General features: G+C 36.0%; 1 protein-coding gene across 3 annotated transcripts in view; it reads left to right on the top strand.

Moving 5' to 3' along the window:
- Positions 1-24,276, top strand: part of S6KL (ribosomal protein S6 kinase like) — a 37,557-nt gene extending 13,281 nt beyond the window's left edge. Inside the window, exons 8-9 of one of the 3 annotated variants that reach the window (XM_035881507.2) lie at positions 21,128-21,352; positions 21,474-24,276. In XM_035881507.2, coding sequence (XP_035737400.1) covers positions 21,128-21,352; positions 21,474-21,590 — 342 coding nt within the window. In that variant the 3' untranslated portion in view covers positions 21,591-24,276. Of the gene's footprint in view, positions 1-2,664; positions 2,791-21,127; positions 21,353-21,473 lie in introns of those variants that run through there. The other 2 variants (XM_035881506.2, XM_085663155.1) reach the window with 2 other exon arrangements.
- Positions 24,277-26,807: the final 2,531 nt, after the last annotated feature.

The following is a 26,807-nucleotide window of genomic DNA, read 5'->3' as shown; positions in this document are numbered from 1 at the left end:
CGACATTCCTCGAGTCAATCATTTTAATTATTTGATTAATCGCAAGTACGACCAAGATCTTTAGATCGAATATGTGTTTTTTTACCGACGATAAACAAGTGTTCTTCGTGTCATTTGTCACTTCACTCTTCATATCTTGTAGGATGCAATAACGCTCATGGCATTAACCTCTATCGATCTACGAGGTAATCATCATCCGATGAATCATTATTCATGATATTTCTGTGCATCGCGTTGGATTAGCCGAGCGTTGTCCTTCGAAAGAAGCTATGACCTATCTATCTAATTTATGAGAGATTATTATGTGCGAAACGAGAACTTTGATTCTTTCAAAATAGCCGTGGCCTCCTTGGGTTTGAAGGTTTCCTTCTTTTTTCTTCTTTTTTTTTTTTTTATTTATGTGCGTCTCTCGCGTACTAATCGAGATGATGCCTTCGATCGTTAATGTCGTAACTTTTTTATATGTCTTTATTAAAGTTTTCTTTTTAAATCGTGATTAATATAGCGATAAGACATAAAAAAGAGTATATTCAATTTTTTACAAAGAACAATAACAAAGAAAAAGGCGTATCGAATACGCGTATGGAAAATCGAAGAGAAGGAAGATTCGAAAGGGCTTACGAGGTGGATCTCGCGTTTAGGCATATCTAGTCGACCTTGAATGCTCAACTTCTAATTTTAACCCAAACTGGATCCGGTTTTTGTCACGATGCGTTCGGTATCAGGGTTTGCCAGCAACCAAGCAACCGGCTTCGCCCGCTCTCGCTTATCCCTCTCCCCCTCTTTCTCTCTCCCTCTCTTTCTCTGATCGATTAAATAATTAATATTCCAGGTCATTTATGTGCGGTATAATTCTTCTTATTCTCCTTCTACATCTCCTTCTTCATTTCTAGTTATGCTTTTACGTTTTTCGTCTCATATCATTACGTGGAATTTCTTCTCTCCTACGACGAATCTCCCCTTTGGAATTTCTACGTTTGATTTTCATTTTCGAACTTATCGAAATCATTCTGATGGTCAAGTATCGTTATAATTTTTATATCGAGAGATGCCAATTTCTTTCCTTCTTTCTTCTTCTTCTTCTTCTTCTTCTTCTTCTTCTTCTTCTTCTTCTTCTTCTTCTTCTTCTTCTTCTTCTTCTTCTTCTTCTTCTTCTTCTTCTTCTTCTTCTTCTTCTTCTTCTTCTTCTTCTTCTTCTTCTTCTTCTTCTTCTTCTTCTTCTTCTTCTTCTTCTTCTTCTTCTTCTTCTTCTTCTTCTTCTTCTTGTTCTAACGACGGAAACGTTATTAACGAACGAACTGCGACGACGTGAACTTTGTTGACCCGAAACGCTGGAGCGTGAAGGAACCTACGCCGTGGTAGTAGAACATCCTAGAAAGTAACCATAACCAAGCAATACCCCTCACCTTTTGCTTAGCTAGCTCCGTGGGTAAATATCGTAGAAGAGCGTCGGAAAATTTGATGGATTCGACGATATCTTTCAAGCGATTTCCTTCGTTCGAAGGTGTTTTCACAAATACAAGAAAAAGAAAGGAAAAAAAAATCAAGAAGAATGAGAAATATTGTCCCTCCGATTCAAACGAACGTCATTAGTTCGTTGGTACGTTGATTCTAAAAGTCTTGGATAGAGAGAAAGAAAAGATCTTTCACGAGAGAGGGAGAGGAAGAGGGAAATAGAGTCGTCTCTTCTTTTAGAACTGCCTTTGCAAATAGGCTCGCTACTCGTGCAATGTACATCGTGCCGTAGACATTACACGGCATTACGACGCGGATCGTGTAACGTTATGATTATCTCGCAAGGAGCCCAAGGTCCGTCTCCGCTTCTCTCATCCTTTCCAGGCCCCGTAATTGTTCTTTCGTTTGACGCGCGTGCGCCACCACCACTTTCAGATTATTCATCTCCGAAAGAAGCGAAAAGAATCTTTCTTTTTCTTTTTCTATCTTCTTTTATCTTCTTCCTCTCGTCGACTTATTCTTTTCATTTCTCTTCTTCGCCATTTTACTCCGTCGAAGATGCGCACGAAACTAAATTTCACGGGTGAAACTCGAGAAAGCAGGAAATCCTGCGTTTCCGTGCGTGTCCGTTCTTTTGATTCTACATTATTTTCATACACTACGATATTATTCGCAATGAAGTCTTTGCTCTTTTTTCTTTACTTATTTCCACGCACCATTTGTTTCGTTAGCGTTAAAATTACCAGCTTATTTCGGTAAAATATTCGTCGATTTAACGATTACTTGGGGAAATTCCGTTATTACTGTCCTTCCTCTAATCTAACAACAAAAGTAACCTTTGATTATTTCGTTCAATATATATATATACATATATATTGTATGTATATATATGTATATATTAAATGGTAAGAAATACTTGATATATTAGCAAAATAATCTATCCATTTTTATCTCAAGTAACATTTGCAGTAAATTAAAAATATTTCACATCTTATCTAAACCTTTTTGTAATTACTGTCAAAGAATATTCCTCTTTACTCGGAGAGAAATAGAAAGAGAAAGCGTCGCGTGTCTCCGCTTGCCTCCTTTTATTTCATCCTGGTCGGTCCAAAAGAGAAGAAAGAAAGAAAGAAAGAAGAGAGGAATATGCATTCAATTACCATTCTAATGAGATTTCTACGAGCATAAGTAATTTTCTTACTGGTACAGAGTCGGGAACCTTGAATCCGAGCCGGACGACTAGTCTTTCGAGGACGCTTAGGGCTGCCGTTCTTGGCATGGAAGCTTATAGCAACGTGATGTTGTTTCACTGTGGTACGGAGGGAAAAGGAAAAAGAGGGTGGAAGAAAGGACGAGAAGAGGAGGAGGAGGAGGAGGAGGAGGAGAAGAAGAAGAAGAAGAAGTGGAAGAAGAAGAAATGAAAGAAGAAGAAAAAGAAGAAGAAGGAGGAGGAGGAGGAGGAGGAGGAGGTGGAGGGTTGAACAGGCGAGTCGAGCGAGTCGTGGATACGTCGTGCTGCTAAAGCTAAGTTAGGATGAGGATAGCAGCGATTATCTTAACGATCCCCTGCGGCAAAACCTGAACGGCAACCCGTTCGTACCCCCTGCTCCGCATACAATCCCCCCCTCTCTTTCTCTGTCTCTCTCTCTCTCTCTCTCTCTCTCGCTCTCCCTCTCGTTCTCGCTCTCGCTCTCTCTCTCTCTCTCTCCTCCTCCTCTTTCTGTGCTGTGTTTAAGCTAGCGTCGCTCGGAGACTGTTGCTGAAGCAGCCGTTTCTGCTGCCGTTCCTATCGGCCGTTGTTGTTGGCCAAGCAAAAGGAAGACATCGGGTCCATCGAGCCAACTGAAAATAGCCTACTGTAGCCTTTGAGAAGAACTTGGAACCAGAACTCCTTGCTTCTTCTTCTTTCTCATTATTTTTTCTTATTCTTTCCTTCTTTATAGTTTGTACTTTCGAGTTTCACAAATCAACGGTAGTTTAAAATCGTTGCTCTTCTAACATTCTAATAATTAAATTATTTTTTTTTACGTTGTAGGCGATTGTACGTATAAAATTATACGTATAAATGTATAATTATACGTTGTACGTATAAATTTATCATCTTAATAATTAATATATTTTATGCTAATTGTTAGGAATACAAGAAAGAGCTATGTGATACGTTCGGTCGTTATGGTTATTCGGGATAGATTGATAGATAAGGAAAAACTAAGATGACCGCTTTATCGTTTGTCTCTTTTCTTCAGGCTCTTGCCTCTTTGTTCTCGGAATTGCGTTTCTATAATGTTTCAGCTTGTTTATTTGTTTCTTTGTTTATCAGATTGCTACAGATTGCACCAACATCGTTAATAATTAGTCTTTGAACGATCAAGGTCGAAGGCAGATGATTTCTGGATCGATCTGTCGTTGCTGGAAAAGGAAGAAATGGTAGGAGCGAAAGAGAGAGAGAGAGAGAGAGAGAGAGAGAGAGAGAGAGAGAGAGAGAGAGAGAGAGAAACGTAGAGGGGAGTCGTGGATCATAAGGACGGGGTGGAGAACAACGGTCGTCGGCTGGCCGTACGCTGATGTTACACAGGTATTACAGGTATTATCTGTATTACACGTATTACGAGTATTATACGGACGTACGTGACCGACCTCGAGAGAACAGGCTGGTTCTCTTGTCCCGCCAACTCAACCTACTCACTCTCCCTCTCTTTCTCTTTCTCTTTCTCTTTCTCTTTTCCATCCCCCTCTCTTTCTCTTGCTCACCAATAGACTCTTTTCTTTTTTTCCTTTTTTGTAGTTGTCATCCTGTTTCTTCTTTTGAACTTTTATTCCATTGATTTTTCTTTTTTCACTTTTCTCTTTTATTTTATATGTTTAAACAGACGATTAATATAATAATAACGAGGAGAGGTAGAGAGAATTAGCTCGATTTATCGAAATTTTCAGAACTTTATCGAAGAAAAAAGATTAAGGGATATTCTTGAGGTGCGACATAGCAAAAAGGACCCTCTGAAAGGCGTGCAAAGGCGACCTTTACGAACCGGTCTGCTGCCGAGTGCGTTTGTATGTCGAAACAGGTGCAACGAGCGTTGCACGATCGTTCTGCATCCTGAAGCTTCCCTCACACCGATGAAATTCCTTTTAATGCCTTTCGAAAGATCGTTCGGAAAGTATCGATATCTCGATTTTTATATCTAAGTGAATCGGTTTATGCAAAGAAAGACATGAATAAATAAATAAAAATATTATTAGATCGAATTAGAAGGAGGAAGAGGAAGAAGAACGAGAAGAAGGATGAGGGCTTTGATCGCGTATCGAGATACCCTAAGAACTCGTGTTACGTTAAGAACTCGAGCAGTACGATGTCGCATTGAGAATGATCTCGTTATGTAGTGCATGACCTTAACGAAACCGGTTGTAGGAATCGATTTGCATGACCAACTTGTTGCACACTGCACGATGAATTACGTCGCGATCGTTTTGCTTGTCGTTGTAGTCGTTATCGTCGTCGTAGTCTTAGCTTCCTACGTCTTGATCGAGAAAGAGAAAGAGAGAGGGACGGGAAGAGATAGAGGGAGGGAGAGAGAGAGAGAGAGAGAGAGAGAGAGAGAGAGAGAGAGAGAGAGAGAAAATCGTAACTCGAATTATTACGAAGACATAGGCGAAGCTTTCAAGTTTCCGCCATTTATTATCAATCGTTGATCAATGATTAACGCGTTGTTATCGCTAGTGGCGCCCATTCACGCAAGGTCTGTATTTGCAATGCCAAACGATTCGTAGAATACCAGTTGCCATAATCGATATGCCTCTTACTACGCAAATCCAACTTAATCCTTTCGATAGGTATGAGAGTTTATTTTTTTTACTCGAGTATATTTCATTCTATTTCGAGCGATCGATAATCGTTTGATAAATAGTCGACGATTGAGCTAATCACGTGGACTTTTTTTTTCTTTTTCCTTAAACGTTTCGATTTATAATCGAAACCGATCTGACATAAAAAAGAAAAAATAATAAATGATGTAATCATTCGAATGATTTCAATATATAGTATGTATATATAATAAGATGTATATCGTTTGAATGTTTCAAGATTTCGTAGAATGAGATTCGTGATGGTCGGAAATGTGAAAAGAGGAAGACCGCTGAAAGAGGGGGGGAAGAGAGAGAGAGAGAGAGAGAAAGAGTGAGAGAGAGAAAGAGTGAGAGAGAGAGAGAGAGAGAGAGAGAGAGAGAAGAGGAAGGGGAATCAGATCTTACGTTCATGCTACATAAGCATATTTATATGCTTGTCACGTGCGAGACAAGGTGGAATGAAGACGAGGATTGACACGATGGTGCTTCGATATGCTCCATTCATATTTTCCCGTCACAACTGACGGCGGCGATCACTATCGCTCGATGAATCCTCGAGTGTGTCTTACCGATTGTCCTAGTCTGTCTTCCTTCTTCCTTCCGCTACGTCTATTGATTGTCCACTTTCGTTCACTTCCTTCATCTTATTTATTTTCAACTCATTGATGTCTAATCTTACGTAATTTGATAAGGTTATTGGAGATAAAAGGATATCGTTTCTCTTGATTTTAGCTTAAAAAGAATCACGTCAAAAAGACGTTTATAACATCATCGTGATTGTCTTTGTAATCAACCTCGTTCTCTTGCCCGATCACGAAATACGCGGCGGACTTCGGCCGCGAACTTGCGCATACTTGGCTTCTTTGTATTCAGGGTCATTGGCGGTGATTCGATGATGTCGTCGATGAACGATCGATTAATATATCCGGTTTTAAGTAAGTATTTATCGACGTTAGTTGTTCCATCCAGTCGTACGTCATCTCGTTAAAATCGAGCTGGCTATAAATGTGAATAAAATTGATCTTGAAATTATTCTTCGGAATTGAATAACTTTACTCTTTTTTTCTTTTTTTTTTCCTTTTTTTAATAATGTTTAACATTTCTATAGATATTTAGTATGTAAGTACATTTATCGAGCTCTCGTTCGTCATTTTTTCCTTATGCACACCAAACTTTCAACGCTTTATTACGTAAGAACGACAAAGTGTACCGCGACGACTGACTTGGTCAAATATTTAATTCTCCGTTATAAGTGTCTTGTATTATGCAAAATGACGCGAGTCTCAAAAGTAAGATCTCATGTTGTCCGTCTCTGTTTTGTCAACTTACTTGTCGAGAAGACGGACGTTCGATCGAACACGTTACGACGAATTCGTACGACGCATATTGCTGCGTCAACGTTTGCCAAGGATCGTGCCAATAAGACGAAGAGAGGGACAGAGAGAGAGAGAGAGAGAGAGAGAGAGAGAGAGAGAGAGAGAGAGAGAGAGAGAGAGAGAGAGAATGGGGTGGGGGAGAGAAAAATATATAGAATTCTTTTTACGTAATATTTATATTTCTTACTTTTCAAATCTCACCAACGAAGACTGAACTCGAATGTCTAGCTCAAATAATAAAAAATCCTTTTTCTTTGCCACGTCTTGTTATCTCGAGTATATTGCGTGAGTACAATAAAAGTCATTAGAAAGCGGTTATTAGATTTTTGAGATCCGGTATTATTCCACTTTTTGATACAATAGTTTCTTTCTCCGTGGAAAACTTTTTTCCCAGTCGTTCTCTTCGTGGGAATAAACTCTATATTCTTACTATCGTTCTAGTACTGTTCCACTGATGATACTCCAGACCCTTCGTTCACGACAAATGTAAACCTTTGATAATATCGCTTTCCCCTCTCACGCGTGTAATCATCCCTATTCGATGTTGGGAGGGTCTTCAGTGGTGTCAACAAATTAACCAATAGGGACCCATAATCTTTTGAACAACGACAAACAAGGACTATGCTACGGATTATACAGAGTGCTAAGTTTTCTTTCTTCTATTCTTTTTTACAAATTATAAAATCATATTTTTCTATTATCTCCCTATCTATTAGCATCATTTTATTTCAGTTTATAAACAAAATTACGAATAAGTATGATGAAATATTATTACATTTTCGTCAAACATTTTTTATGAGATTAATTTATTGATATTAATTGAAAAATTCTGTCTCGTCTTTATCGCATCTTGGTTTAATAACCTGGACAATTTATTTTTGTTAGAAATTTAAAAGAGACGCTACTATATATATATATATATATATATATATATATATATATATATATATATAAGACTAGAATCTGGTCTCTCTTCTTAAAAAGCAAGTATCATCAGGAAAATAAAACAAACTATATTAAACACTTTGAACTATCGTTCCATTATCATCATGTTTATTTTATTCTCATTTCCATCGATCGTTTTTTTTTCTTTTTGTTCTGTGGCTCGATAAAACGAGTCATGAATAATCTCGAACGTTTCTCGCATATTCTCGTGAAAAAAGATTCTTCGGAAAGATTCACGTGCGTGCGCGTATCGTGCACGCACGAGATCGTTAATATTTTTAGTGTGACTCGTCGAGGAGAACACGAAGAAGAGAGTTAGGTCATCATTGTCGTCGGGAAACGATATTCCATGCGCGATGTCCTTTAACGAAGGCCGCTTGTTACGGTCGATAAGTGGGCTTGCGATCGTGAATGGAATCGTATCGCTTCGTTTTTCAAATTTATCGATACCGATCGACCGATTCATGGCTAAATAAATAAAAGTATATATTTTTTCTTCTCTTTTTAATCGAAAAAAAAACAAAACAAAACGAAAAAAGTAATTATCGATCGAGCGAGTTTTTTTTATTAATCTATTATATAAATAATCTCATTGAGATATCCTGTCTTCCTTCTTGCTTGTACATAGGAGCAACTCGTCGAAGGCGTAGAGACGAGTCAAAGTTGTTCAACCAATGGTCAAATAATAATTGAAAAAAGTGACGACGAAGAACTGCGAAGGTTTCGTTTCCTACCGTTCAACCTTGCGTAGTGTCAATTATGAAAAGCGTGCTAATTGCGTAACACCTGTTTCTCTAACGCCCGACTAAGGACGACGATTTACAATTAGACTTGCAAAACTTATAGAGCAGAAGATTGTAAAGAAGAAAGGGGAAAAAACGAAAATGTAGAAAAAGGGATAGAGGAAAATGAAAAATAAGCCTAGCCCACGTACATATCTATGTTATATTCTATAGATATTACGTATGTCCTAGTCGTAATAAAATTCGTTGTAATAAAATCGAAATAAGTGCCAATGTCGGGGACGTTTTCAAAAACGCGAAAAGCAGCATTATCATGCTTGTATCATCATCGATGTATTAAGAAAATTGAAAGCGCATATAACGCCGATCTTTCTCCTTTTATGGTAATCTATAATTATGCAAATATTTTTTTTGATCGAGAATTCCTACATAATTCCAACGTTTTTCGCTCTGATCATTTTTCCATTTTTTTTTTATTCTTAATTTGTTTTCCTTTTTTCTTATGATCATCGTAATCACGTCTAAGACTATTTTAAACAGTTCAATCACGATGATCGTACGCTGATATAAGTATACCTACTTTACATATGTATGAATGGTACTTTTTTTTATATCTTCCTCCTTCCCTCCTTTAAATATAAAATTGATTTTAGACGTTCGATTAGCTCGAAATCATCTCTTACTTTCTTTTTTATTCCTTCGTAAGTAATCCGAAAGGATCTCTCCTTCTTTCGAATTCATTTCGTTCTTTCGTAATTCGTGTCGATCGATCATTATACACGGACCGCAGTGCCCCAGGCTGTTAAAACTTAATTATCGAATGATAATCTAACCATAAGTTACATATATTTTCTATCATGGTATTATAATGACCTGTACGATTACGAGTACTTAAAAAGAAGAAGAAAGAGCCTAACGGACGAACGTTAACGACGACGTCATGTCAATAGCGATTTTAACACTTTGGTCTTTACTTTTTCATCTATCTTTATCGTACCATCATAAAAAAAATCGGACGTACCACGTAGCTCTTCATTTTATTTCTTACAATTAGTATAAAATACATCGATCATTAAGACGAATGCATTAATATTTCGATCACCTCACACTATGTTCTTATCTCGATTATCTGAATCAATTGTCAAGTAGATGATTGTATGGTATGACTTTTTCTCTAATCGAATTTTATAATCTCTTAATCGCATTAGAAATCTTTTCTTCCTCGTTTGAATTTTCAAGGATTGTTGTTAATGAACGACGTAGGTAGGTACAGACTCGACTAGGCTTTAAGACTTTATTGGTAGTCCAAGTGCGAAGTACGAAATACAATGGACGACGTTTCCAATTCTTGACGATTCTCTTCAATGTCAGTGATCGCGCACGCTTCTGTGTTGTCGGAAAAAGGAAAAAAAAAAAAAAAAAAAAGAAAAAAAAAAGAAAAAAAAACATAAGGAAGAGAGAAACACACTGATCGACGAGGATTGCTGCATTTTCGTCTTCGTCATCTTTGTCGTCGTCGTCGTCGTCGTCGTCGTTTTCATCGTCTACTCTTTTATCGATAATACGTGATGAGGGTACGTCAATTCAGGGAAAAATAATGTGATGAGCCAACTAATCGTAGAAGAGAAAGAGAATATACTCTTCGTAAACAAAACTGAGAGATAAATACAAATTAGTAAGCATATTTAATTAAAACAATAATGATTGTTCAAACGAAAAAATTGTTCTACGTTTACCATTATAACTACTGTTGTACTAACTATTATCTTGAAGTAAACAATCGTTGATCAAGTTTAATTTGTAATTAAAAAGTTTCATTTGAAAAATAAAGAACATAAATATCTAATTTGCATCGATATGCAATTGCTAAAATTACTTTTATAAAGAATAATTATTACCGAAAGCGTACTCTCAAAGTAACATTTTTCGGCTTCCTTTCATTCTCACCTTCTCTTTTCTCTTTCTCTTTCTTCGAGTTCGGCGGAAGTAGTGTCTGTCCAACGAGACGGATGCCCGAAAGAAAGTTCTCGAAGTCAATTCCGTAATGGTCCGAGGTAGCATTGAATTCAATTGAATAATGGCCTCGACGAAGCATGACGATGTCGGTGACGAGGAGGAGTCGTGTGATGGGACGAATGGGGGGCTCGTCGAAGGGGTTGCCGAAGGGGGAGTGGGGTCAGAGGGTTGCTCAAGCGGGCGCGAAAGGCAGCCGCGCCGATCATTATCCATCATTCGGACGATTACCGTGATATTCCCGCGGCATTCGTCTTTAACGCCGTTATTCAACGCGTCGCCCTGCCTGAAGAATCAACAGTGAAGAAGAAAAATAGAGAGAGGGAGAGAGAGAGAGAGAGAGAGAGAGAGAGAGAGAGAGAGAGAGGGAGAGAGAAAAAGATGTTTTGAGACGGCGAACTTGAAGAACACGACGAGGTAATGACGGGGAGATGAAACAGAAGAGTTTAAGAATTATTGGTATCTTTTTCTTTATCTCTTTTTCTCCTCTTTGGTTTTGTCTTTTTTTTTTTTTTTTTTAACAATTGTAACAAGGATGTCAATACTTGTATGAAATCCTTGGCTTTCTCGGAACTAATGGACCATTTACTAAACCATTATTTATATCTTACAATACTATACGTAATGTATAAAATGTGATTTAGTCAGATCTTACTATATTTCTTATGCGTTGCTCTTTTTCTCTCTCTCCATCTTAATTATTCTCGTTTCTCGCGTTTTAGCGTGATTCACTTTCCTTAGAATTTGATGACTCGTCAGGAGGAAGCCAATCGTCGATTCTCAACGAGATGTACGTACGTTCTTATTATGCGCAAGATACGACGAGCTAGCTATCGGTACGTAAAACACGAGAGGACGTTCGTAAAGCAGCCGGATAGAGACTCGTTACGACTAGTTTATTCCTCGTTGTTATTACGCATTTCATGGAATTTATTTTTAATAAATTTTACTTTGATTATTGCATTCCTTTGAAAGAAAAAAGAAAAAGCCAAAAGAACTCGAAAAAGATCGATCGATTTATGCGGATCGAAATATTATATCGTGATACGTTAGAATCATTCGATATAATCGAATTATATTTTTTCGAGGTTTCGTTTCTTTCCTTCATTTCAATTAAACTATATCCTCGTTTAATATATTTGAATTTAAATGAACAAGAATCGTTCTGGCAAACGAACTATTCTTTTTGCAAGATGCAATGATAGTCTCAAGTTGTTCATTGCTTTTGTGATAATATAAAAATAAAACAAAATTTGTATAAATTTGAATGGTAGTTGACAAAGTGAGTTTTACTATTTTCCTAGCGAATAGACCGTGGAATTAAAGTGGATATGCGGAACGAGCTTCCCATGTTCGTTGCTGGAATCGCGAAGAGCACAAACTGGGAGTGCCGGTGTACTTCTCTCTTTCTAGATGAAGGAGGAATAGGAAGAAAAATAAGAGGACGGCCTGCCGCGGCCGGCAGGATTAACGGGTGCTCGCACGAACGACCGAAGAACCTGGCGCCAGTCTCTAAATTAGCTGCTTCGACGTGTCTCGGGAACGTCGACGATCTTTTCTCCCTTCTCCGATTTTCATCTTTCCTTTTCTACCATCTTCTAATGCTTCGACAGCATGTCACGAGTTTTGCCTCGATAAATTCCAAGGGATTATATCTACCATTGATTTAACGTTTTCATAAATACGCCAGTGTTTCTGGTAAGAACGGTAAAAATCATTGATTCGTATGTTTTCTTTAATTATAGATAAGCTAATTACGACAAATATGCAAATTTTATAAAAAAAAAAAAAAGAAAAAAAAAGAATCCGTAAGCATTGTCCATCAAATATTTGATAATTCACGCTAATTCACGAAAAGTAACGGGAATGGATTGGAATAAGAATTTTCCACAAAAGTAGGCTAGAGATACGTCGGATCTTTCATGGACGTTGTTCGCACGAAGTATGTACTTTCAAGGTCTGGGGCAATGATATTAATAATAATAATAATAATAATAATAATAATAATAATAATAATAATAATAATAATAATAATAATAGTAATAATAATAATAATAATAATAGTAATAATAATAATAATAAGAAGAAGAAGAAGAAGAAGACGAAGGAGTAGAGAAGTAGTAAGGGAAGGTAATGACAAGACTCTGGAGGATGAAGCCAGTCGAGAGAGCATTGGAAGAGAAAAAGGACCAAGGAAGAAGAAGACGAAGAAGAAGAAGAAAATAGAGGATGAGGAGATGGAGGTTCCTCTCTCGGCCGGTGAAGCAGGTTTGGCTTTTTGCGTGGCGTTCAGCAACCGTATCGACGCGAATCCCCGTATATGGAGGCAAGCGAGCAAGAGGACGAGAGGATCAAGAAGAGGATGGGTTAAAAGCGGCCTGGTAGGGCTGGAAGGGACGAGAACGAATGAACAACGAAGACGACCAAGAGGAGGATTGTGCTCGTAGCAGCGTGTCCAGAAGCTTCGTCCTTCGAGGTTTTGCCTCTTTCGAGTCAAGTTCACCGACCTATTCCCGCTTCCCTTCGTTCCCTTCTCTCTTTATGTCCCTTTCGTGGCAACGATCGAAGACGAAGGTACTTCGAAGCAACCGGCCAGAAAAAAGGATTACTTAAGAATAGTCTCGGAGCATTTATTTATCACGTCTAATCGTATTCGAAACGATTCTTTTTTTTTCCTTTTTTGTGTTTTCTTTCGGCTTTCTTCAGTCTGCATCTTTCTTACTTTCTTTCTCTCTCTCTCTCTCTCTCTCTCTTTTTTCTTTCTTTTTATACAAGTCTACTCTTGGTCAAGATTCTTTCTCGTTCTCTCTTTCTACGGACAGTTAACGAGTTTTCGGAGCCTTGGGGTCCAAAGGTACGATTGAAGAAGAAGAATAAGAAGAAGAAGAAGAAGAAGAAGAAGGAGAAGAAGAAGAAGAAGAAGAAGAAGAAGAAGAAGAAGAAGAAGAAGAAGAAGAAGAAGAAGGTCCTAAACCAATAATAACTTGAAAACCCTCCGATGGTCCATGATATAGTGCTCGGCACAGACTCGAACGTTGTTGCTGTTGTTGATGTTGTTAGATCTCTAAAAATACAATTTAGTTCGTGCAAGCCCTCCGAAAGATCCTTTCATGTAGAGAAGTCTGCCTGGTTTCTCGGTTATTGCTATTAAATGGTTAGATCTCGATCTTCGATAGTGTCGATCATGCCGAATAGAGGAAGAAGAAGAGAGGGCAATCGTTCAACTTCTCGCGTATTGAACGTATAAATAAATTTGCATCCGATGATCGTGGAGGGAAAAGAAGTGATATCTCCCGTAATGATGTCCACGGACAAGGTGCGCCTCTTCAAGGGAAGAAACAACGCACGTTGGACGTATGTTGAATGCACAAATCCGTGCAAACCTCGATACGTACTTAAGTTTGTTTCTATCTTAAGGTCGGAACGATCGTCTTTGTTGGAACTATCTTGTTTCGATTTCGTTCCGATTCCGAGGATCTCTTTACGATAATGGAAGTTCTACAAAAAAAAAGGAAGAGGAGAAGAAGGAGAAGAAAAAAAGAAGAAGGAAACTTGTCTGGAGAGAAAAAATGAGAGAGGGAGAGAGATTGTTCTTGAGATTTCGAGAGTGATACGTTCGCATCTTCGGTATCGGAGGCTTAGTAGAAGAAAATAATGTTCGCAAGGCGAACCAGCTCTCTGTTTCTTTTTACGCTCGTTATGTCCATGTCTTTGTCGTGTCTCTACGTGTACGAAAGAGAGAAAGAGAGAGAGAAAGAGAGAGAGAGAGAGAGAGAGAGAGAGAGAGAGAGAGAGAGAGAGAGAGAGAGAGAGAGAGAGAAAGTAAACCCGGTTACCAAGTAATAAGCAAGGACTCAAGCCTTCTCGTAATCGATGTTGAAACGCCATTTTGGTATCAGAATTCTTCTCCCTTAGAGATCAAAGAGAATTCTCCAGAGTTTTGTAAGATTCCTCGATGATAAAATTTTAAAAATTCTCTACAGATAACAAATAACTTAATTTAACCGGTGCCGATCGATTTGGTTTTCCTCTTGACAGACCTTTTCTTCGATATTTTAAGATTCGATCGGATCTAGAGACCAAGAAAAGCGCAATATCCTATTATTCCCTACGCGTATCTCCTTCGACATTGCAAAAACTCGATGGCGATGCTCGTGAAGGCATCCAACTCGAACCAGTCCATCCTCCTTGCCTTCTTTTTTCTTTCTTTTCTCTCTCTCTCTCTGCCTTCCTCCCTCTTTCTATCTCTCTTCCTAACGCAGGGACGAAAGACGGCTCGCGTGCTACGAGCTTCGCGCCAGACCCCTTCGGTAATACCTTCGCCACCGCTCTTTACCACCACCTCTCCAAGCAGATCCATTTATAGATCGCGTGCATTAATCGCAACGTGCGTGCCTATGTCCATGCACCTCCTGCGTATCCGTAGGGCTACGATAGCCAATCGAGTTATTATGACATTTGTTACCTTGTTTCCTCGAGAGGAAGAAAATATCTTTGGAGATATTTACTTGATTGATATTTTTTCATATTCCTTACTCTCCTAAATTGCAATTTTGTTTTCTTCTTTTTTCTCTTCCTGCAGCGTGCAAATAAAATTGAATTTCTCGATGACGACCATTCGATAGAGAAAGAGAGAGAGAAAGAGAGAGAGAGAGAGAGAGAGAGAGAGAGAGAGAGAGGGAGAGAGAGGGAGAGAGAGGGAGAGAGGAAGGGAGATAATACCAATGCGAACGTGTATATTTTAAATATTATTCAGGCCGCGAGATGCCGTGTCTCGTGAAACAGGTACGCTCGTTACATCTTCTCACGAACAGTATTAGCGAGGAAAGCACGAGATAACCGCTATCTTCTCTTCGGTGTAATTACCCTAAGCCTGCTTCTCTATGTTCTCTCATTGGATATATGTATCTACGTAGCTACGAATGAGCTCGTTTCATCACCTAGCTATCCGAGCAAGCTATTTATATATCTTAGATTACTATGCGTACAAGAGTTTTATAATATTAGATATAAATCGTCAACATCAATCTTGAGCTCGAGATTATATTGCAGGTTTTGCTCGAAACAAACGGTCATCGTCGTTCCGGTCATCACCATACATTCCGGTCAGCATCATCGAGATCGATCGAGATTATTATTTTCAATGTTTCCAAGATTAGAATTAACTCCTTTCGAATAATTGTCATCCTTTCTATGTCGAATTTTATATCAAGGTAGAATACGATATCGATGATGATTGGAGAAAAACAATATACATTATTTTCATCCATATTTCAGTATTTATGTATCACAATGATATATAAATATATGGATCCTGAATGATCTGTCTCTCTCAAGAAAGATAAAAATTAAAGGTAAAACGATCGGTCAGGACATTTCATCGCGGCAAACGAATTCAAAAGGGATTTCACCCTAGCTCGAAGCAACATTCTGAGTTTACCTGCAGCTACAGGGCAGGTTTATAAATAGCAGCAGGAGGAGGAATCGTTGCAGCATGAGGATTGCACGAGCAGCTAATACGTGATGGCGATTACTACTGGCGCCAGCAAAGTCGGCTCTTTGTACCGGATTTCTCTCTAATGGCAAACCCTATGGTTAATGGGAAGTTAATATCTGCCATGTGCTGGCTACAGACTACAGTCTTCTTCCTCTTTCCACGCCTTCTTCCTTACCTTCTTATTTTTTTTATCCTTTTCTTATAGCTCGATCGTCCTTTTAATAGAAAGACGAAATCTTATAAACTGCGTTCTCTTTGCTCTATTTTTATACGGTTTGTATACTTTATACACGTTATTCTCTATGTTAATTTCCCATTTAATAAAATCGAAGAAGAAGATAATAATTCGACTCGATACACACACCACATAAACACACTTTATAGTTTTTCAAGAAAAGGAACACCTTTGAGTGTCATTAAATAGGAGACAAATCAATCTACATGGAATCATTATAGAACCATTCTAGACAAAGGTTCATTGTTGGTATAGATCGTGTTAAATGAAGTTAACACAAGAAAAAATATATCCCGTAACGATGGTCATGGAAGTTGTCCAAAGTACAAGCTCGTTATTATACTTTACTTCGTTAGCTTGACGCTAACCTGTCGAGAGAATCTGTTAATTTTGTTCGAGTTTATGTGTTCGCAAGAAATAAATCTTCCTCTCTCTCTCTCTCTCTCTCTCTCTCTCTCTCCCTTTATGCCATATCTATAAGATCTGAATTGTAAATTCTCTTAAATTTATGAATCAAGAGATTTGCCGTTATTTCGATTAACGTTGATCAGATCTCGATAGAGAAGTCATCGTCCTCATTCTCGTCTTTACTTTTTCGTTCGCTCGCGTCCGATCGATCGTGTGCTCGAGAGAATTCCTGACAAGGACTCCGCCTTCGGCGCCAACGTCGTTGATGGATTCGTAATCGTCGATCGCTATTTGTAGATTCTAGCTCGATGTCGTCGATCCTACGACTTCTTGAAAAAGCTCGTCATCGTGCCAGGAATAGAACCGGACGGTGCCTTCTCTGGTCGATGCACCGCAACAAGAAACGAGTTTGCGAACGTCGTAACACAACCGATCGACCGTTTCTTCTTCTTTTTCATCTTTTTCTTCTTCTTCTTCTTCTTCTTCTTCTTCTTCTTCTTCTTCTTCTTCTTCTTCTTCTTCTTCTTCTTCTATCTGCTTTTATATATCTGAGAAATCTCTTTCGAATTATTTCAAAGGATATGTTTATTATTATCTCTTGAATTATCAAGTTTCACAATTTCATTTCAATTACGAGATCTTTTTCGATTTTTATACATTTTCAGAGATTTTATACAAACTCGATGGTAGGCCTTTTTTCTAGCTTATTCTTCTTCTGTCTTTGTTCACGTATCTCATTCGGAACTTTACAAGGAATAGAATTTATGTAATAGCATTTATATAGGAGATAATTTGAAAAATATCGTATTTATCGAATTTGATAATTTCTATTTGAAATGCGAAGCAATATCAAAAGTTTTCTTCAATATCTTTATGTTTTCGAACAGAGGTCTTACACAATTGTTAAGATTTGCGTGCGTGACGAGCAAGGCGCTTCTAAAAGTCCTTGTCGCATTTATCGTCGAGCGAGTATCCTCGCGAGTGGAAAAGAAACGGCACGGATAGACGATAAATGTGCGAGAGTGAGCGCACAAGTCTATCTTGGGGCTTCCTTTTTGTTTCGTGACATCCGTTTCGTTCGTCTCTTTAAAGTCTTCAATCGTTTATCTCAAAATTAAGACCTATTAAGTCGAAGTACGTTGACTACTAAAGGTAAAGTTAATAAGTGTTCTTCTTTACAGGTTTTAATAAAAGACGACGACAGTGAAGTTTATTTATATATTTTATTTCGAAAAAATTATATAAGATTAATATTATATATTGATAGAAGTCTTATTAGTTTACCCCATACTTACTTATCACCATTTAACAATCACTTTGATATTCTCTAAAAAAATTCTAACAAACAAAATAGACATAAATGAGTATAAAGGAAGTTGGATTCGATAAATACTTGGTAATTTAACTTTTTTATTTGTTTCCTCTTCTACGTACTAAGGAAACTGGTAGATTTATATTTTCAAAAATGAGAACCTTATATATCGCGTAAGAGAGTCAGCCGAGCAGAAAGCTTCAAGCTTCAGAATTTCCTGAAGGACACGCGGGCTCTCGTAAAGTTGTACTCTTAGCTAGTGCACACAAATTGTATGCGCTTTGGGAGGGACACACGCATTTCTATACGTTTTTACGCACATATGTGTCGATGTTAATGAAAGGTCCCGCGGATAGTCGCGCAGTACGGTTCGCACCGACAAGTTGAACTTTGAGTTTGAGTTTACTCAGCAATTAGCTGCTGCACTTTGCTATTTCTCTCTCTCTCTCTCTCTCTCTCTCTCTCTTTCTACTTCTACTTCTTTCTTTTCTTCTTTTAGCAACGGATAGAAAGAAGAGAAAAAACGATCGGTTCGAAGAAGACGAGTTCGACGACACGAATTTTTCGCGTCTCGAGAAGCTTTCTTTCGCTTCGTCTAGACGTCGTTCCTTTCGAGAGATTCTTCGTAATATATCCGGTCTTTTATTAGTCGAAATTTTATATGTCCAAATTGATTTGTTAAATCATTACAATTTTCGATTAGTTAACGCGTAGATATATACGAAATTTATTTTGATTGAAAATTAAACGGATCGTAGAAAAAATATTAATGTGTTCCTCATAGGACAAACAAACGAATATTACTTATTTATTCTTGTAGAAGTCTTTGTGAAGAGTTAAAACCCTTGCAACTCCTATGTCAAGCGTAAGTCGACATAGTATATTATTATTATGATTATATTATTATTATTATTATTATTATTATTATTACTATGATATTTATTGAAATTAGACATCCTGTATAAGAACAGATTAGTTTAATAATTTAAGGAAATTAAACAAAGAGTACAAAGAATTAATTCGTCTTATCCTAATTAACAGGTTAAAATATCTACATGATCGTGTCAGGTGATCTCAAGATAGTAGCAATTGGTGGCGCGCATGCACACACATTTTTCGTTGCAATTATATAGGTCCGATCGTACTGATTATCAACGTGTGCGTTGCGTTACTCCGTAAAACAGATACTTGAATCTTGATTTCAACACTATGTATTTTGGTATTCGTTGTTTTTTCGACAAACGTGCAATCCAACTGACTGTATAATAGAAGCTAACTGGGATTAGCTATTTAACGTATGTCTCTCGTTTTTACCTCGTTTCTCGTGGCTTTCCATATTGCGACAATGCAACGAGCATAATTCTTGGTCGTAGAAAGCATCCTTATCGCGTTCCTTGCGCATTTCATCCTTTTCGCTTCGACACGAAAGATCGAAAATGGCGAACGAACATATTCACGAGAATCTCATCGGAATCTTTTCATCATGGTACACGTATCCCTGATTCATGATGATAATCGATGATAAATAGACAAATCATACATCATTCAGACGAGAATAGCTTCGAGATATATTATAGATATATCTATAAATTAGTGTGACGCCATTAAATCTACATTCTTTCGTGATTTACGTTGAGATCAAAGAAAAAAGAAATAGAAAAGAGAAAAAAATACGAAGAAGAAATATAAAATCGTTCTAAAAGATTCGTATCTATAATATCTGATCGATCGTACGCTTATACCGTTATTCTCGGTCAAGGTCCTCGTCGAGATAGAAATTGAAATGTCCCGTTCACCGTTGAGTATCGAATCTTCTTCCTGCCTTTTTTCTTCTTCACCTTTTCTCTCTCTCTCTCTCTCTCTCTCTCTCTCTCTCTCTCTCTATCTATCTATCTATCTATCTATCTATCTATCTATCTCTCATTATATCGTTGTCGAGGTTGATTGTAAACACACGTTCAAGTAAAAGATGATAAAGTCATAGTGACTAATGAGGGATTAGTTCGTAGCGTTCGGTGAACGTACCACGAGAGGAGAATGCGTGCTGGTGTATTCTCAAAGATCTAGGATGATATTTATCCGAGAGGGCCGACGGTCTTTCGTTTAATATCACGCGTTCTCTCGTACAAGCCATTTAAGATGGCGTTATGAGATAAAATGATACTTACTACAGGGTAGCGTGTAAAAAAAGAAAAGATAAAGATAAAATTCATTGAATCGTTGAAGAGACGTTTCGTGACAATGAAATTATTTGATTCACTCAAAGGATTAATTATACCGCGGTTAATTTTACATACTACCAGATTTCTATTTTTCTTTCTAAAAGATTCTACGGTGAATGTTTTTTTTTTTTATTTCAGTCAAAATTATATTAATTAAAAAAAAAATCAAATGTACACTTATGTGTCAATGTCCTTGAAGAGGTTAACGTACAAGAATGACTCTACTTCTCTCTTTCTACGATTGACTTGAAGATTTAAGGGAAAAAAAAGAAAAAAAACGAACTACTCGCTCCGTTATTTCTACTTCCTTCTTAATTATACGCAATTCTGATGCGGCGTATTTACGATCGTTTCTAAGTTCCTCGATCGGCTATTCAATTTCCCGCGATTGATTAGGATCGATCGTCATTTTATTTTTATTTTCAAAATAGTCGCCTTGAAAGGTGCGAGCTTTCGATAAAAATGACTGTACGTGGTATAATGAAAGAAATCCGTAGGCCAGCATAGGATCGCGTGAGATTGTAGCATAGGTTGCGTGTACTATAGGAGAGGCCGGAGGGACACGAACGTGCGAATAGGTTGAGGGTCGCGAGTGGCCGTTGACCCTCCTCGTATGTATGTGCTAGTCGCGTAATATCGTAGCGAACGTAAATACATACGAACACGTTGTCTCTCTGTAGATGCGATAGAATCCACATTGGTAATAGCTTCGCTAGTTTACCGACATTCTCTCTTTCTCTCTCTCTCTCTCTCTCTCTCTCTCTCTCTCTCTCCTTTTCTATAACTCGCGTGCGCAAATATTTATGTACGTGCCCGCAAAAAGAGAGGAGGACAGAGCGAGAGAGAGCGAGAGAGACCTTGGCCCTTGAATGTCTCGAAGGAGAGTCGAACACGCTTTTGTTCGTTCGATTGAAAATCCGACTTCGATCATATTGAATTGAAAAAATTCCCTATCCTATTGCAATCTCTCTATCGATTATTCTATTGTCTTTTTTTTACATTCTCAAAGCTTTTTGTACAAAATAATGATTAAAAGAGAAATATATATACGTATTATTATTTTTTTTAATTGTTTCAGTATCCATCCAATGTACCCTGCGAACTTTTCTCAGATCGCATCGAGCAGAATTTTCCTGTCCCACCGGGGACTCTACCAGCCGGTACCAATCTCTCTCACGCAGCAACGGATCTTCTCAAGCGATTATTGCAGCCGGATCCATTGTTGAGACTTCGATCGATATTAACCCTTCAAACGCTTGCTTTTTATATGGGCCATAGCGTGCAGAGTTATATGTATAAAAAAGTAAATAGAAAAAGAACATGTTTCTTATACAAATGAAATGAGTATTGTTGATTATATCAATTTCTTTCTTTTTTCATTTATTTATTTTATTATTAATATTATTATTATTTTTTATTTATAGGAATCTCCATTTAAGTTATTGGGCCGGTCGAAAGAGCCAATGAAGAATTCTTTGAATGCACAAATGCGCTTTGACTTCGCCGACTTCGACTCCTTCGTTGTTAGGGATCGTTGTTGAACGTATAGGGTAATGCTGAGAGAGAAATCCGCACGATAGTAAAAAATGCAGCGTCTATGTTATATCTCCATTAAATTAATGGCCTAAAGTGATAAATTGTGCAGTATATTTGTTAAACCGAACATGTCCAAGTCAAACAGTAAACATACAGCATTTAAACGTTATGTTCACATATGTACCTGCTGACCAGCTAAGAGCAAAACTAAAATAAGTGAAATAAGTTAAAATAAGTGAAAAGATAATGTTGATTGGTTATGAGAATAATATTGGGTTGGCCAATAAGTAATGTCAGAAGTTTTATTAGTTTATAACTTATAAGTAAATAACACTGGTGTTGTTTATTCATAAGATGTTTGTGTGATATTTTATATCAGAATATGTAACATTGTAGTATTTTTTTATTAAAGAATTTATTACAAAATATTTAGAATTTTGCATGTAAACGAAAAAAAAAATATTACAATAAATGACATTAATATTTTTTTTTTTTAATTCCGACATTATTTATCGGACATCTCCAATAATTGCTGGATTGCTTGTTGTGATTTGTTATTAAAATAAATACAATTAAAGTCTCCGGAAATGTGATTTTTGATGGAACTAAAGTGTTGAAAGTTAAACAAAATATTACAGAAATATTTATAGAAAATGAAAATCATTCCGAATTGAATGTGCCATCACCTTAGGAGCTATCTTCCTAGAAAAATATTAATATCTTATAATTAAATGAGGAGCAATCAGAATAGATCAATTTTATATAAAAAAAAAATCAGCAGATAATTGTGAGCATAAAAAATTTACAACTTTATAACTATCTAAAAATAATAAATGATTTTCGATTAAACATATAAAAATTAATTATTTCATTCACGCATGAAAATAATAATAACGAAATGACAGATTAGAATAAGTGGCATCGAATCTTGTCAATTTAGACGATATTTCGTGTATTCAACATATAAATGCAAAAATATGTTTCTATTGAAATCTAATATGATATAAAATAATATTAATAATTCATAAATGATTAAATCAAACTTATAAAACATTATATATAATATAAATGAGAAGCTATTTACGAACCGGAATTAACGAAGCGAGAACAGGCCTGAACACGTCTGTCAAGCTGCTTGTGCGAATGAGAACTGCGTAACATATTAGTAAGAACGAACGAAGGAAAGTCATGTAAAGGTTTTCAATCGTCCTTTGATTGTTTACATCTGCTTTAACCGGTATACTTCTCTGAGTGATATATATATATACAACACATACATAGCGATTGCTTCTTGTTTTTATCATTGTCGGAGACTGGATCGTTCGTAAACATTATTAGTGGGGGAACTTTCAAGCTATTATTTATATTTTAATACTATCTCTCTCTCTCTCCCTCTGTTAAGAGCACCACTGTATCTATTTTGAAAACGGATAAACTTACGTGTGCCTGCAGGATGATTGCGTTTCAAATGTTATTTCCATTTTACTATGTAGTTTTCTTAGTTTCTACGCTACTCGGAAAGCTGACAAATATTAAATGGATATTAGTACAGTAGAAAATTAATTTCATGCGAATGTATATGCGTGGATGTATTAGCGATATTTGTATCTCTCCGTAAGAAAGATATCTGTATGTATATGAAAATCGTATATCCGACGAAATAAAATCGAACATGACTAATTAACGAAGTATTATTAATAAGAGGATCGTTAAAAGACAAGAAAAGTATCGATAAGCAGCGAAAATAAAGCTGGAAAATCCGAGAAATAAGTATAGTTCCACAGGAGAAGCCAAAACGCCAAAATATTATTATCACGGATATCTTTTAAACAAGACGATACCACGGCTTTCCGAATATGCATGCGTGGAAATCAGATTTTGGAAAATCGATTGATATATAAAATAAAGATGTAGGTTAAAAAAGAATATACTAATAACCTGTAATTAACGAGACGACGAGAAGGTTTGCTGCGACTGATACGAGGAAATAATTCTAAATGGCGGAATCACCAATAGCGAGAAGATGGACGTAAGCGCAAGCGTAGTATGTCGCTTTTCACCATCCTATTCCCACGAAGCACGTAAATTTTCAATTTATCATATGAACATCATTGAAACATCAAAAGTATGATATAGAAATTTAAAAATTACCTAAACATATACTGTGTTAGCCCAAATAAAAAAATTTAAACATTAAAATTCGACAGCTATGGAGATATAACTCAAATAAACGAGAAGAAATTTAAATAACTTATACTTTCGATAACTTTATAATTATTTAAATAATGTATAATGAATATGGGATACAATGGATCAATATTTCAATGATAGATAATGCATTCGCATTAATATTACATTGCTCGTAACACGCTCGTAACATAAAATAATTTTAACTTAATATTAAATTCATTTCAATTAATGATCATAGAGTTGTTGGCAATACGTGATATCGATAAAAACGAACGATAGATTGACTTTGACGAATATCGAAATAGTTTTCTTTTGCCTTCCGAAGGATAAACATCGAAACTCTCTCTTTCCATACAGTTAAACTTAAATAAATCATTATTTCGGTAATTTTAAAATTATTTAAAGAAATTGAAACATACGCGGATTATAACTAATTAGAATTTAAACTAATAGCAAATTCATTTAAACATTACGTAGTTCAGAACAAAAATATTTTTAAAAATGTAAATGAATATTTAAATAGAGTTAAATTTTCAATATAATATTACATATTTTTATGATGCATTCAACTTGAAATATTTCCCTTTCAGCGTGCGTTGATGATTTAATGACAACAAGACGAAGGACCTTTGGAAGGACAATGCGAGTTTCTACATCAGTCCGCTTTCATAATCCGAGGAATAAACGTCTAAATACATTCTCACTGTACCGCTAGATTTAATCTTCTTATAGATACGACTATTATCTAATCATACAAACAGTGTACAAAGTACGCGAAATGCGATAATGCAATATTTAAGCAATAATATATTTCATTAAAGATTATATAGATATTAAAAACCGTCCATTATTGAAACCGATATAGAATAAAGTAATATAAAAACAATAATACATTAGTTTAATTATTAAAAAGATGGAAACGAACGAGAAATTTTTAATAATTATAATATAAAGTAATAAATAAAAGTTTTAGTCACCTAGTAGTTGGCATAATGTAAAAATAAACACATTTCTTCTAGACCAAGAATAATTTTTATTTAATATTACGATACTTAACAATTTCAATTTCGGAGTAGTTGCGTCAGTCGTGTAATATAAACGTGAACGCCTTTTTCTTCACTTTGACAGTCCGCGACTTATTTTTCTCTTGCACTTCGACCTGTGCACATCGTAATTCTATTTTCTAAACGATAAAGCTTATAAATTAATATAATCGGTAATTTTATAATTATTTAAACGAATTTTTCTTGCACGCGGGATAGAATATAATAATATTTATACAATAGTTCATTTATTTAAACATTAAAAGATCAGAATTGCGCGCGGTACTTAAATAATTTTATTATAAACTTCTATTACTTTAAATTTTTAATTTCGGAGTAGTTGCCTCGAGTAATATAAACATAAACGCACTTTTTCACGACTTTGACAGTTCGCGAGTTAGTTTCGTATTGCCCTCCGACCTGTGCACAACGCGATTAACTTTTCTTAACACAAAATTTTGTAAATTAACGATTATCGATAATTTTATAATTATTTAAACGATTTTTATTGCACGCGGGATAGAATAGAGTAATATTTAAACAATAGTACATTTATTTAAACATTAAAAAGTCTGAAACGCGCGCGGGACTTAAAATAATTTTCAGATAAACTTCTATTACTTAAAAATTTTAATTTCGGAGTAGTTGCCTCGTGTAATATAAACATAAACTCACTTTATCACGACTTTGAGAGTTCGCGACTTAGTTTACTCTTGCTCTTCGACCTGGGCACATCGTGATTCTCTTTTCTAAACGCTAAAGCTTATAAATTAATATTTTCGGTAATTTTATAATTAATTAAACGATTTTTATTGCAGGCGGGATAGAATAAAGTAATATTTAAACAATAGTACAATAAATTAAACATTAACAAGACTGTATCGCGCGCGGGACTTAAAATAATTTTATTATAAACTTTTATTAGTTAATTTCGGAGTAGTTGCCTCGTGTAATATCAACATAATTGTACTTTTCACGACATTGACAGTTCGCAAATTAATTTCCTCTTGCCCTCCGTCCTGTGCACATCAGGATTCACTTTTCTAAACGCTAAAGCTTATAAATAAATTTTTTTCGGTAATTTTATAATTATTTAAACGACTTTTATTGATCGTGGAATAGAGTAGAATAATATTTAAACAATAGTACAATAAATTAAACATTAAAAAGTCTGTATCGCGCGTGGGACTTAAAATAATATTAATATAAACTTCTATTACTTTAAAATTTTAATTTCGGAGTAGTTGCCTTGAGTAATATAAACATAAACGCACTTTTTCACGACTTTGACAGTTCGCGAGTTAGTTTCGTATTGCTCTCCGACCTGTGCACAACGCGATTAACTTTTCTTAACACAAAATTTTATAAATTAACGATTGTCGATAATTTTATAATTATTTAAACGATTTTTATTGCACGCGGGATAGAATAGAGTAATATTTAAACAATAGTAAATTTATTTAAACATTAAATATTCTGAATCGCGCGCGGGACTTAAAATAATTTTATTATAAGCTTCTATTACTTTAGAATTTTAATTTCGGAGCAGTTGCCTCGTGTAATATAAACATAAACTCACTTTTTCATGACTTTGACAGTTCGCGACTTAGTTTCCTCTTGCTCTTCGAGCTGGGCACATCGTGATTCTCTTTTCTAAACGCTAAAGCTTATAAATTAATATTATCGATAATTTTATAATTATTTAAACGATTTTTATTGTACTCGCGATAGAATATAGTAATATTTAAACAATTGTACAATAAATTAAACATTAAAAAGTCTGTATCGCGCGTGGGACTTAAAATAATTTTATTATAAGCTTCTATTACTTTAGAATTTTAATTTCGGAGCAGTTGCCTCGTATAATATAAACATAAACTCACTTTTTCATGACTTTGACAGTTCGCGACTTAGTTTCCTCTTGCTCTTCGAGCTGGGCACATCGTGATTCTCTTTTCTAAACGCTAAAGCTTATAAATTAATATTTTC

Source organism: Vespa mandarinia, chromosome 20, assembly GCF_050613455.1.
Source record: "Vespa mandarinia isolate Hongniang chromosome 20, ASM5061345v1, whole genome shotgun sequence".
Lineage (NCBI taxonomy): Eukaryota > Metazoa > Arthropoda > Insecta > Hymenoptera > Vespidae > Vespa > Vespa mandarinia.
The sequence above is the reverse complement of the archived record's forward strand: the minus strand, read 5'-3'. Positions and strand labels throughout refer to the sequence as shown.